Here is a 14,762-nt window from a genome sequence, read left to right as displayed (position 1 = left end):
GTTCTGTTCTGTTCTGTTCTGTTCTGTTCTGTTCTATTCTATTCTGTGCCTTTTTCCATTCATTAGTAGTATCAGTCAATAACAACCATTTAAACGAGATACCATCTAATCAATTGGGGCACAGTCTCTTTTTGTGCAACACAACAATAGACTTCAATTTGAGCCCATAACCAACCCGCCCCCTCCCCAAATACACACACACACACACACACACACACACACACTCACTCCCCCCCACTTACCTCAGTCATGCCCCTCTGGCAGGCGGTGATAAGGTCTTCAGTGTTGGGGACGTCCAGCTCTTGCCCCAGGCTCAAACCCAGCGCCTCCTCTTCCTCTTCCTCCTCCTCTTCCTCCTCCTGCTCTCCTCTCAGCATCTCTTCCACGCTCCTCCACCTCCTCTCTCTTTTCTCACTTCTCTCCATAGTCCACAACTTTGCTGCCAGATCTGTGTGAATGGCAGCCAGAGAGAAGTGTAGAGTAGTGAGTCAGACGCTGCTTTGTGCCTCCTGTAGCTGTGGGAAAAGCTGTAGAGTGAGTGAATAATGAATGAATGGATCAGAAGACAAAATTACACACTGACTAAATTACTATAAAGAGCGTCAATACGTCTTACCAGCGTCTTTTCTCTCAAGGTTTTAGGTTGTGTGTGTGTCTGAGTGCAGATTCACATCATTATTGTGATGTTAGTCCGGTGATGTAAGTCTCTAATGATCCGTTGGTCCCAGCAGACACAGAGAGCGCGTGATAGGATTTTTTTCTCTCACATCATTACTGTTGGTGAGTCATCATCCTAATGTACATCATTATGTAGCATTATGAGCTGGTTGGCTAATGACTGAATGGATGTGTGCATGCGCAGGTGCATACACAGGTGCCTGCCTGTGCGTGTGTGTGTGTGTATGTGTGTGTGTGTGGAGGGGAGGGGGTTGTCTGAGGGCTGTCCTACTGGTTTAATGAATGACAGATCTAATAGAGCAACAGTCATGACAGATAGAGTGTCAAATAAACACTTTAAAGGCAATATATGTAAACTAAATACAATATATTGCCTTGAATTTGAATTGAATGAAATGTATGTGAATAAGGTAAGGTGGGAGGTAAATAAAAACTATATAGACTATATATGATAGTGTTGTTGACAAAATTCCTGCATTGTCTCAAAAACTTCTCCATGTATTATGGTCTTTTAAGAGGATATTGAATGAATGTTTTGATATTATAAATGCATTGCATTGGCCATTCAATAGATTTCTGAGTTATCCCTCATCATTGATTATCAGTACTTCTTTAATACACTAACAACTTAGTTCAATATCAGCTTTCAAATGGGTTCCTGTGCTGTTTTAACAAATAAGTAAATGATCTACAGTCTAGTCAGTCTAATCTAGAAACCATAAAACGCAATTCAGTGCGGAAAGTAACTCACCTTTACACTCGTGTGATGATGTCAACTCATCTATTGATTTATTTTCTTTAACTCGGTACTTTTCCTACTTTTCACATCCCTGTGTTTCCTTGATGAGCAAATCCAGCCTTGTGCAGGCATTTGACAAGTAAACCTTTTAACCTTTTCAACAGCCTCTCCAGTGTAGTGTCTCCTCTCCTTTCTTCTTCCTTCTGCACGCCTCCTGCTGTACGTTTACACTTGGTTGCCTAGGAGACGGCCAGCCAGACAGGCAGGCAGGCCAGCAGTGGTTTTAAATGCCAGCAGGCTGTTCCCCTACGCAGTAAGGGAGACTGAGAGCTGCAATATACACGAGGAGAGTTTGAAAAGTTTTGCCAACATTTTTTTTCCCAATATGTATAACCATTATGTGACCAATTGTCAGAATTTCATGACAATGGTGTAGAGTGAACCTCATGAAGACTCAAAACACACAAGACCTTGAACTAAAAAATATAAAGAATACAATCATACATTGGCAATAGAATCTATGATAGCCTTTGCTTGGATTATAAGTAGGGAATTGACGTGATATATTTCAATAATATTCATAATGCTTTCCAATGGCACAATGTAATCCGATAATACTTTTTGTTTAAAATCCTTGACACATGGAGATTGAGGTAAAGCAAATGGACAGCACTTCAGAAAGACATAGACATCATGATGCAGTTTAAGGGATTACAGTGAGCTATTTACAAGTAATATACGTGACTTCCACATGCCAGCATAATCATGTTGCTTAGCAACGGAGAGTACCACTAAAGTTTTCTTTGAGCTTTCTTGTTCATGCTCCTACTTTTCCTTCAAGATAAATACTGTCGCTGTAACTTAGAAATAAATGTAGTCTATTCTTGTCCTGCTTGAGCCAGACAATCTGAACATTTTTCTCCAGAAGCTCTTCTTCTTCTTAATGAGCTCCTCAAAAGAGAAAGGCAATATACTTTAATTTCAGTTCATAAGGCTTATAGGCTTGCTGAACTCTGCATTCAATCAATTATCAATCTGAATGATCGGTAATCTTCTCTTTCTCTAATTTGCCCACCTTGTTCTGCCAGTGCTGCTTTTTTCTGATCCCTGTCTCTCTCTCAGAGGCAAAGGCATCCTCAGTGTCCATATTGATATATGAGTTCTTACACTATTAACACGTGCAGCACAATCATCCTTTTCTTTGACAACTGCGTCTTTTGTATTTGCAGATATCCTCACTGGAAAGGTCAGACGTTTGTGCTGTGGTAGTGTCCTGTCTTTGGGTCTTTTTTAGTAGCACAGACTTTCTCATCGGCCATATTTGTGATTGTTGGTGCTGCAGAATTGTCCTCTGTTTTTAAATCTGCTTCTTTTCAGGGGTGCAAACATCCTCTGTCGCCTTTTTTGTGACCAAAACCAGCAGTTTTCCTGCAAGTGTCATCCTCTTTTTGGTTCTTCGACTCTTTCTCAATAACAGAAACCTCCTGGGTTCCCTTGTCTGTGAGGTCTGGAGCTGCACAGTTGGCCTCTTCCTTGAGTCCCGACTCTCTGTCAGTGGTGGAGATGTTTTTGGCAGATACATTTTCCACTGATGCAGAGGAATGTTACATTTTGACAGTGAAGCCTCCAGTCATTTTGGTTTTTGACTGCTTAGCTGATTTCTTGGCAGTTCCTGACAACACTGTAGAGACATCCTCTTTTCGGTGCCTTTGTATTGTCTGCACCTGGTACCGCTGGTGCAGTTGAGTTTTTCTTTTTGACCTTTCGGCTATCAGCCATTTCATTTTCAGAGTTTATAGCTTGCTGAATGGGAGCCTCGTGTTTGGGAGACTGTTCTGAGGCAAAATCATCACACTACACAATCCTAATTGGCTGAGAAGGACATAATGGTTTAGCTAAAACTACAGTCCTGACCATCCCTCATAAATGAATGAGAAGTCAATATAGCTTTTCACATCTGGCTTCACAACAAATTGTATCCAAAGAGATACTTTTTATTAACAGTCTAAACTTGGCTCTGAGCGCAGGTGACCAGCCAAATTCAGTCTTACACCACAAAGATGGATATTTTCAGCTAGATCGGTCTTTGAAGTGAGAGGTGATCATCATCATCATCATCATCATCATCATCTTCATCATCATCATCATCATCACCACGACCATACACAGGGATATAGTAGTACTCAGCACTTTAGAAAACAAGAAAACAAGTCTAAAACAAATCTATACTAGATTTAGATCTGACACTTGACCAATCGCTTGAGGTTTTAGTTGTTCAGTTAAATTGTAGACAGGAGCTGTAAATCTCCATCTCACCACTAGATGGAGATATCCGACAAGTCTGAGCTCGGTGCTTTTCTCAGGCACTTGGTCATTTGCGCATGAATCCATACACCCATCAGATCCACACCACAGGTAGAACTTTTCCACCACACGTTAAGCGAAGTTTTTCAATCACAATTCAGCTTTTGTTTCACACCATCATGTAAGGAAATCCTGTTGCCTTAAAAGTCCTAAAGGCTTCAAATGCACAGTTTGCAAAGCTTGAATCGCTCTCTGATCTTCTCATTCTTTATTGATTTGTTGTTGTTTTTTTTGCCATTTGCCACACCATACCATTTAGAACAGGATTTCATTGATCTGAATTTGGTCAAATCGCAGTGATTTCAGCTCTGGTGTCCAATCTTTGTCGAGGTTTGGCTGCATTCTGAGGAAATACACATCCCGAGGTGTAAGCTGCATAACCACACTGAACTATTTAATTAAACTACTTTTCATTTTTATAGGTGTAGGCAACAAGCTGTGACAGTGCTTCCCTCACGAAAATTCACTATAATATTCCAATAAAAATCCTGCCACTAACGCACTGTTAGTGGCACTTAAAATGAGTTTATAGTGACTTTATCGTATTTTTTTTTTAATCTCCTATGATATTACTAAAATGAATTTCCCCAAGGGGATCAATAAAGGGCTATCTTATCTTAACTAAAATATCCCTAGAATCCTTACATGTCTGTAGTAGGATTCGAAAGTGACTGGATAGTATCACGATAATATCATTAAAATAATCCTATAAAACAGTTTATAGTTTTGATGTGTTTGTATAGGTCTATCCTAACATTTGTTATGTGATTTTTTCCGTACAGGTTATTTGCATACTACCAGTGTGTTTCCGATTAGCCAATGGAAAAACACTATTGGAGCCTACCGCCTCCCTCATCCAAATCACCCTCGTTTCCCCTCCCTGTACTACGCTCTGTAATTGCCCTATCTGTCCCGCCTGCTCACCGAGTGGTGTCCCCCCTCTCACCCCTCCACCCCGGTACAAACTGTGACCGGCTCTCAGCTCCACCGGCCCACCACCGGTGCGTCCCGTTGCGCACAGCACAGTTTCCAACCAGCAGACTTAACTACAGCGCGCTACGGATTTCGCTCAACATCGGACCCATTCGCAGTACAGACAACTTTACAAGTCAACATGTTGTCACGTTTTAGTTTTCAATGACAGACGACCGGTGACAAGAGGACTCGTGAATGAGGAACTACTCACGGACGGGGTTAGAGTCTTCTCCCCCGAGCAATTTGCGCAAGGTGATCCCTCCTGTACGTTACCTTGCTGTTTGACTGAGAACAGGACGGCCGCGTTACATGGATTTCCCCACCAATCGTCACTTTAACGCGGGACTGTTTGATGTGACCTATTACTTTTTGAGTGTACGCTACTTCGGCTCGAGTTAGCCCCGCTTTTCCCTGCCAACACACTTCGCTTTTCTCGCCAAACTTCAGTCATCAGTGGATAATTTTGCGACCGAGAGGATGGGACCGCCGAGCGGAGCGGCTCTGCAGAAACAGGCGCTCCTCTGGCTGCTTGTAGGTGAGTTTGTCCCCGGACAGTCAAATAGCCTACTGTAGGTTACACTGTTGTTAATGGGGAAATAAAAGGTGGGTAGGCTCAACTGTGACCTCCAGTCGGTGATCATCACAAGACAAACGACTACTAAGATGAGAAGAAATCAGTTATATTTCCAGAAAAGCATTCATTTATGCGTGTTTCCCTTAGAAGACTCCATCCTCATACAACTTACATCAGTTGAAACTACTTACTAGGCAATTACGTAGTTACACTATGAATTATGTCAACTTCCCGAGTTCATATGGGGTTATCCCTGGTCATAGAGCTTACAGTATGACAGTGAAACCTGCAGTATGTTATCATTTCTACCTTTTATGTGCGAATTGCGATAGGCATAACGCTTGTCAGTGAAAATTACATGCAATTAGTCCAGGCTGACTTGGTGGTTCCCTACGAGGAAACATCCCTATAATATTCCTATATAGTGGTTTATAGTGCGTGTGGGCGACTCAATAATGAGTTTAAAGTGACCTTATCGTAATGGATCATATTTTCTATGGTATCATCAAAACATTCCGATGGAGGCTTACAGGTTTGCTGTGATATTTGTATAGTATCCCTCTGAAATTTATCACAGGATTACTGTAGTTGCCAGCCTGTCTCGCAGTGTAAACAACATAATCTTGGTTTTAATTGGGACCAAGCAGTGACAGTTGGGAAGTGACAGTTGGCAGAGTGGAAGTAGGCTACTGCTGAGGGTCATACTTTACATGTGATCATACTTTACTGCATGTTTCTATAATAATAAGCTGGTATGTGGGTATACTCTTAATGCCTCTATTCTCTTATTTGAATTGTGGGACACACACAGCGCACAGGTAATGTTACCTCCTACTTATTAGGATGAATTCTCACCAAGAAAAAGCCAGTGTTGCATAATTCAAATTAAAAAATCGAAGGTATAGGTATTATATTGTGCTGAAGGTTTCATAAGCATGAGTTTTCAAAGTTAGGTTGGTGGTGTAGTGGTGTGTTTGTTATATATATAACTATATAAACCATATTTAATCCAAGCTGTTGTTGGAGAAAGAATTCATTGACAGTAATCACATGCTTTTCATATAGACTTTGAACAGAATGAGAGAATGTGCTAAATGTGCTACATACAGTATTTCATATGAGCCGACATCAAGCTGAAGTCACATTGTTCAGCCGCTTCTGTGCTTGCAAGCAGCGTTTTTCAGAGCTTGGGTCCAACTCTAAATTTGGGTTGCAGGAAGATTCTGACTGGAAAACAGCAGTTCTATATGAAGCCACTTAAACCGCCAGAGCAATACCAAGTTCCTGCAATTTCAGTTTTCCTGAATAAAATACTAATTATAGCATCTACCTTCAGCTTAATTCTATATCCAAAACAAATTGTATTGGGTGAGTCTTCAGAATTGCCCTCAAAATCAGATGCATGAGTAAAAAATCTTAGGAAAAGGTGGGTTCCCAGAAAGTAAGTAAACATCAGTGTCTTCCTTGGCTGATATAAACTGTTAATGCTGACTGGTAGAAGTTTGGTTTCACATCTGGAAGACTCGTCTCCTGTCAGTCTTTTACACAGGGGGCAATATTCCACTTCACTAAGGTTTCTTTCCTCTATCTTCAGTGATACATGGGAAACCTTTTTTGTTATTTTACTCAGTGTTTCTGTGCAGATGTTTTCTGCTGGCTCTATGGCAGCAGCCAGTGTCCTAATTATGCCTTGTCCTGTGTATCGTGGTGTTCCAGTGATGAAAGTACTTCCTGCAGCGGGATCAATAAAGTTATACTACTATTGCTTATTATTATGGAGGTAGGCAGTATCGTCTGCAGCAGGGATTGACATTGTCAAATGTGATAAATCCTTTATGGATAACAATGGGCTATGAGGAAGAAAAGCATAATGACAAAATACAGTTAGTAAAAATTCTTGGCATAATTGTCCACCTATAGACTGCTCATACAACATATTCTTTACAATAGGAGATCAAAGTGCAAAGAGGCTTTTAAAAACCCAGTATCAATCTGATCTTTAAGTGATATTTCACTTTAGGAGAACATTTACATTTGTAGCGAACTTATTTCTACAGGAGTTCATGAGTGTTTTACCACATAATTGCCTGCTTTGGGGAGCCGCAGTCAGTTCCAATTTCTTACTTCCATGTAGAATATCCACTTTAAAAATCAAACTTCTAACACATCTACAAATAAGCAAAACTAAATACATGCATCTGTTTGCAATTATCAATACTGAGAGCTGGAGAAAATCCTGAATGCCGGTGGTGATGGTGTTTCCCCCGGGCGGTTCATGCTGGAGGCTGACTGCTCCTTAACTTCCATGTGGTTGGAAAGTGGAAATTGTTATACCAAAGTGAAATAGAGGTCTAACATAGCAGCATCATGCCACACAGCACCCTGAGTGCATATGGGTGGTCCCAGTGGGAATCCTACTGCCTTGCTTTACCATTTGCATGCTTTAGACAGCCTCTATAGGGCAAGTAAACGACTCTGCATTGGATATAATGACCAGTTGAGTGAGAACTTGAGGGAAAGCTGGACATGACGTTTCGAAAGACGTTTCCACCGCTGCATCTCATGTGTCAGTTATTCAATTTGCTTCATTAATAATACAAATGTATGACAAAACCACTAAACTGATCACCTCACAGATAGTAGATCTAATCTAATCTCTCCCTTTCTCTCTACATCTCTTTCTTTCTCTCTTTTTGTCTTTCATGCCTGTGATTCTATGCCTATGAATACAATGATCTGCTGACTTGAGTTAATTCCCCAACCCCTAATACTAACGCTAACCACTAAATGCTTTACCCTTACCTCAACCGTAATTCAAACCCTATTCCTTAACTCTAGAATAAGCATTTAGTGTTTTGACGACCGGCAAAAAATGTCCTCACAATTGGGCATTTTGTAGTTGGACTGTACTTTTGAGGATTTCTCATGAAAATACAAAGGGAAGAACACCAAGAACACACATATGCACATTGCACAAGTGAACAATGCAGATACACACAAACACCTGAAACACACATAAATACAGTATGCACACACACACACACACACACACACACACACACCATGACTCTCCGACAAAGGTGTTTGGCCACGCTTCCAGATGAAGCTGACTCCTCTGCTCTTTGCTCCTTGTTTCCTGTTACAAAAGTCTCATGTAGGCGTTCTATATTTACAGAAGGAGAAAGTTATGACTCATCACAGCAGCACCAGGTTGCCTCATTACTGTTTTCACCATCTTCCCTTCTAAATCAGTAGTTGTCAAACTTTTGCTCCGGAAACTACTTTTTCAAAAGGATTTTTTCCCAAGATCCAAACTGATTTGGCAGGCTTTTAGGCCAATATAGCAAGAATTACCCTCTTTTAGTCTTTTAGTCTACTAGTCTATGGCATTTTATACTATCTTAAATAGCCTACAGGCACTTTGGAAGACAATGACTGTATAATATAGTCAGTAGAGCAGAGACTTGATACAAAGTTGGAAGGATCCAATCAAAATAACTTCTGCTACTGAAGTCATCAGTCTCTCCAGAACAATTTGGGTCACGACAAAAGCAATTTTTTTAATTTTCTCCAGCACTTTTCTCAGAATGAATGAGGGGGAAAAGAGTCCTTCACTCTTTCCCACAGATATGAAGGGATTGGCTCAGAGAGGCACTGTAATCCTCTTTCCCCAACACAATAGTCTTTCATCTGTCGGCTCAGTATTCAATTTGAATTCATTTGAAATATATTTCACACACAAGCACCATACTGTAGTCGTAATGCTATGGTGAAGTAGCAGAAGAATGTATGGTATAAAATACTTCGAGGAACGACTCAGGGGAAAACGTCAGGCAATTATGACAGTTTGGTCTCACTGTATGGCCAATAAGCAATAAAAAACGATTCATATAGTTTCTCCAACTAAAGGTCGAGGCCTAAAGTCAGTCATGGTTTAATGTCGGGCGGGTCCTCACCTGGGAAGAGTACTGCTATGTTTTAACAGGTTTGGGTCTTAGGCAAAGTTTTAATCAAATTCTGTCCCAGGCTGAAAAAGTTTAAGAAACCTTGGGTTAATTAATTTTGTTTGTTCAAGCTTCTTTCTGAATCCCATCAATTCACCAGAGCTTTCACAAATCCATTCTTGCAGATGTGCCAACAATCTTCCTATTTCCAGTGGGGTTTTTTTTCTGCACATAACCCAGCCTAAGGCCGGTCGGTGTGACCTTTTGTGCTAAATGCTGAGTAATCACAGTCTCAGACTTCATGAATCAGCATACAGGCATAACAAGTAGGAAACTCAAAAAACATCAATAATACAGCTGCAGTAAAAAAAAAAAAATGTCAATTTTCCTTACATCCTGTGTGTGTGTGTGAGTCCTTTGTGTGTGTGTATATGGAGGCTTCAGAGAGGTGGACTGAGATACACATACATTACACTAACACATGAGAGAGAGATGGGATATGGGGTAGATGGTTAACTGGATGTTCATTGTTGTCAGTAGGAGAACAACAGTAAACTCTGCCAATGCTGGCGGACAGAAGTTGCCCAAATTTCCCAAATTTCTGATGTTGAAAAATCCAGCAAAATGTATGTATCCGCATATGTTTTTGCACCTGCTCTTGTTGTACTTTCAGTAAAGTAGTGAATAGGTTTTTTCTTCTGACTTTCCATTCTGGACTTGGGGAGAAACCACAGAACATATTCAACATTTGAAATGAAATGAAACAGTCACGCTACAGAATATTTTTTGAAGGTGCCTCGTGTACCATGTTTCTCAAAATTAAAACCACATTTCCCATAAACCCTGTTGTTTCCTGTCACAAACAGGATGTTGCTACTTGTTGCCCTTCTCCCTTCCTGGTGTTGTGCTGCACGCTTTTGGTTTAAAGTGGGAAATATGCACTTCGCCAAGTAAACTAGTGTGATATGGAATGAAGTTCTGTATTACTTTCAAAGTAAAACAGGTTCCTGTTTTGTGCTGTAAAGCAATCCAGCAGATTTCCCCACAAAATCCAGTGGGGCACACTATAAAATGCAGAGTGGAGGCTGGTAGAGGCTTACCAGTCTTCTCAGCGATGGTGTCATTTGTTTACGATAATTATACTATGTCTCAAAATTAATGTGGTAATGATTTATTGATGTTAAAAGCTACATGTTTCTTAGCTTTTATTGTCTGAATGTAATGGAATGGTCAAACCTCTTTGCCAATGAGATGGTGCAGTTTGCTGTTGTGGTTGGCTGACATCCTGCAGTGCCAGCAGGTATGGCCTTTTTTCAGGCCACTATGTGAACACAGCAAGGGAGAGGGAGGGAGAGGGAGGGAGAGGGAGGGAGAGGGAGGGAGAGAGCGAGCGAGCAGTTGACCCCCCACTGCTACAGACAAATTTCGGGACCCTGTGATGTAGCCGACAGAGACAGTAATGTCAGCTTCTCTCCCCAGTGCCGGGTTTAGCTGGATCTGTGGAGCCCTCATCTATCTAGATAACTTGGATTCATGGATTTTACAGAAATACTGGGTGCTCACTGTTTCTCTTCTGCTCAGACAGAGTCACGCACATTTCTGGTGTAAAGAACGTTTTTGAGCATCTCCATAAATCACAGAAAGAAAGAGAGAAAGATACAATACAATGATGTAACAACACGGAGAGAGAAAGAAAGAGAGAGAGATAACAAATGGGGTAGGCGGGGCCGGGTAGCGAAGGCTTTAATAGTGCTGATAGATATTTGCTTTGTTTATGTGTGTGTGTTTGTGTGTGTCGTGTTTGATTGGTGAGACAGGCCCGCCCACTGGACTTGGGCTAATTAGATTGATGTTGAACAAGGGATGAAAGGAGAAGAAGAAGAAAGCAAACAGCAGTAGCCATGCCCCCCTTTATGTCGCTGTTTATGTACTGAGTGTTCCCTATATTCAGGGAGAAGTAAGTACCCAGTAAGTTATCCAGTGAATTTGAAAATGACTAACACTGCTTTATGCTTAAGTGAGATGTTTTCCTCAAGCAAAATCCACAAAAGACAGGAAATTCAAATCACCACCCAAGGCCACGCTTCAGCTCCTCACCTCTGTACTAAAGGTTTTCAGCATTCAGCTTTTGAAAATCTGCCTAGCACAGTTTTGCAGCAATGACAGTTTACTGCACTTCAATCAATATGTACTCACCACTGGGAAGATTATTCCTAACTTTCACGCACAAAGATCCTATTTCATACTCTTTAGAGAGGGATTAGCGTGCCTAACCGCCAAGCCGTAATCCGTGAGCATTGAAAGCCATTTTCTGTCTGTCTAGAGTTGTGCGAGGAGAGGAATTTAAGGGGCGATGAGGGTCTGGCATCACCCTTGTTAACACAGAGTGTGAAATGAGCCCCCCTAATTAGTTGTAGAATCTAGGTAACACTGCGGGACGACAACTCTCTTCTCACAACTGCTTTCTAAATGAACAAACAAACCATTGTGTGTGTGTGTGTGTGTGTGTGTGTGTGTGTGTGTGTTTGTTTGTCCACACACTGAGCCACTTGGGCACCCCGGGACTAGTCAATTATTTTCCTTCACATTTTCTACAATTTATTCAGCATTCATTTATTTATAAATTACTGAGGGGGAAGCATTAAAAAACTGTTTAAGCCATTCTCTCTCATCTCCACTTAACTATAGTAATATGTATATATATATATATATATATATATATACATATATATATATAGTAAGCCTGTGATTTGCATGTAATGGCTTTATGCTTTGTGTGCGAATGTTGTGTGTGTACTGTGTGTGTGTGTTTGTGTTTGTGTGTGTACATACAGTATATGTGCTAATATTTGGATGTGTGTTTGCATTTGTTTTGCCAAATTGATCTATTATAATATGAATAGTATCCAAAACTCACTTTAGGAGGAGTGTGTGTGTGTGTGTATGTGTGTATGGTTGTGGGTGTGTATGTCCATCACATGTGTCCATATATCAATGTGTGTGCATTTGTTTTGCCGGATTTTTCAGTTATAAGAATAGCATCAGAAACTATGAGTGTAACTCCTCCTCCTCCCCCTCCTGCTCCTCCCTCTCCCCCTCCTCCTCCTCTCCTCAAAATCCAAGACATTAGTCCCCTCACTGAGCACCAGAGAGCAGATTTTACAGCCCATTTATCTGGGGCGCTGCTCTCATACATTACATTTAACCTTACAAAACAATTTCATAGTGAGATTGTCTAAGCGGTTCACTCAACCAGCGCACCGGGCTGGAATTTTCTTTGAAAGATGTTTTATTTTTTTCATGGTATGTCTGCTTTATGGAGAGACAGGGATGACACGTGACAAGTGGTTGTGTGCAGGATTCAAACCCACAACATCAAGACTTCGTGGCATGGAGGCCGGCTTAATGAGCCACCAAAAAGCCCGGAGGGAATTCTCTAAACATTTATTTAACCGGACTGATTGAATAGTAACACATTGGTATTTATAGCAGTGACCCGAGGGAGGAGCTGCAGATGCAAGGAGGGTTACATACTGTACATACTCACACTTGCACTTGGGAACTGACCATTACGACTACATATAGTCACACCCACAGTCTTGTGCTGCTGACCACTGAGCAGCAGTAGCCTAGAGGTTAGACAAGCTAACTGTGTGCTGGACTGCTTGTGAAGGTCACCAGTTTGAATCCCAGGGCCGGCTGGGAAAACAAAGGTGGGGAAAATGATTGAGTGATAGACCTTATTCCCACGGCAGCCAGTTCCCCACTGAAAAACATATTAATAATAATAATAATAATAACAATACATTTTATTTGAGGGCGCCTTTCAGGACACCCAAGGTCGCCGTACAATGCATAAAAAGAAACATACTCGAACAGGTAAAAACAGCGAAACATGGCAAAGACACCAGCATAGACAAAACAAGTGACATAGGGTGGGCAGACACGTATAGGAGGGGGAATAAAAACAGTAAAACTGTAAGGATAAAAGGGAAACGCACAGTACGATGAGCATTACAGTGAGTAGGCCAGTTTGAACAGGTGAGTTTTGAGGTGGGATTTGAATGCTGTTATGGTGTCAGACTGTCGAATGTGTGGGGGCAGGGAGTTCCAAAGCCTGGGAGCAGTGCAGCTGAAAGCCCTAGCACCCATGGTGCTGAGGCGTGGGGTGGGGATGGTCAGAAGACCAGCTGAGGATGAGCGCAGGGAGCAGGAGGGGATGTAATCCTGGAGCAGGTCAGAAAGGTAAATGGGGGCTAGGTTGTGGAGGGCTTTGAAGGTGAGCAGAAGGTTTTTATAGTCAATCCGGTATTGAACAGGGAGCCAGTGTAGTTGGATGAGAATGGGGGTGATGTGGTCGGATGATTTGGTGCGAGTAATAATCCGGGCAGCCGAGTTCTGAATGATTTGAAGCCTGTTAAGCAGTTTGGTGGGAAGGCCAGAGAGAACAGCATTACATTCATTATATTGGGTGCAAATAGATCCCAACTATCTGGAGGGATATAGCTTCACATTTTAATCGAGCCTAGGTAGCTAGCTAGTAGCTAACTAGCTAACGGAACTGTGATTCTGGACACACACTCTCTAATGTGATTTCAGGTCTTTTGGTGCGATTTCTTTGATAAGTTCCCTGCCGAAAGGCAAGTGATGATAACTGATACACATTTGGGAAGCTAAATATCACATTTGCTAACCCTAACCCTATAGATTTTTAGACATAGACATACATGCTTAAGACATAGCTACAGAACCTGCTTAAAAGGACAGGGAAAATCATAGGAATGCGGCCCCATCTTCTCTTCAGGAGATATTTGAGGAAGCAGTGGTTAAACAGGCTCTTAAAATCACTTCTGACCCAAACCATGTTCTATATAAGGAATATGATCTAGCAGAAGCTTCAGGTTATCAAACTATATCGCCTGTCTGTCTAACAGTAGTTTTATATATATGCCAATCTTCCAGGTAGTTTCCCAGGGAGAGTGTAGGCGCATGTTCAAAATGGCTGCTGTGGGAATAAGCTTAATGCTCTCCCCTCAATAACAACTGTTGTGGTCCTGTTGAATGAGGCATGTAACTGCCCAGCTGCTCAGTGACCAGCTGCAGGAGACTGGTTGCACTGGGCAGCTCCCAGGTGTGAATGCATGTGTATGAATGTGAAGCAGGGCGTTGCTGGAAAAGAGCATGCATGCTCAGTCAACTTTTTTGAGGCAGGGGGGGAGATCACCTTGCGTTCACTTTCCAAACCCAGATTTTCCCCAACTACATCTGGGATTGGAATCGGTGACCTTTTAGTCATGAACACACGTCTCTAAGCTTCAGGCTAGGGAAGCCAGACTGTTTGTGACAGCCTGGCTTCAGATCCCCAACACTCAGCACCATCATGCGCCATGCGATGCTACAGTGAACACTACAGATATGATTTCACAGCCCATTTATCTGTGGAAATCCTCTCTCATAAATCACTTTTTAAAACAAGCCATGCAGGGGA

At 41.7% G+C, this 14,762-nt stretch overlaps 1 protein-coding gene across 1 annotated transcript in view; it reads left to right on the top strand.

The window, feature by feature from the left end:
- Positions 1-5,206: 5,206 nt before the first annotated feature.
- ramp1 (receptor activity modifying protein 1) overlaps positions 5,207-14,762 on the top strand; it is a 53,987-nt gene continuing 44,431 nt past the window's right edge. The window contains exon 1 of the mRNA XM_071900821.1: positions 5,207-5,291. Coding sequence (XP_071756922.1) covers positions 5,234-5,291 — 58 coding nt within the window. The 5' untranslated portion in view covers positions 5,207-5,233. The remainder of the gene's footprint in view (positions 5,292-14,762) is intronic.

This window comes from Centroberyx gerrardi, chromosome 10 (assembly GCF_048128805.1).
Source record: "Centroberyx gerrardi isolate f3 chromosome 10, fCenGer3.hap1.cur.20231027, whole genome shotgun sequence".
Lineage (NCBI taxonomy): Eukaryota > Metazoa > Chordata > Actinopteri > Beryciformes > Berycidae > Centroberyx > Centroberyx gerrardi.
Note: the sequence above shows the minus strand (reverse complement) of the source record. Positions and strands in the feature narration are given on the sequence as shown.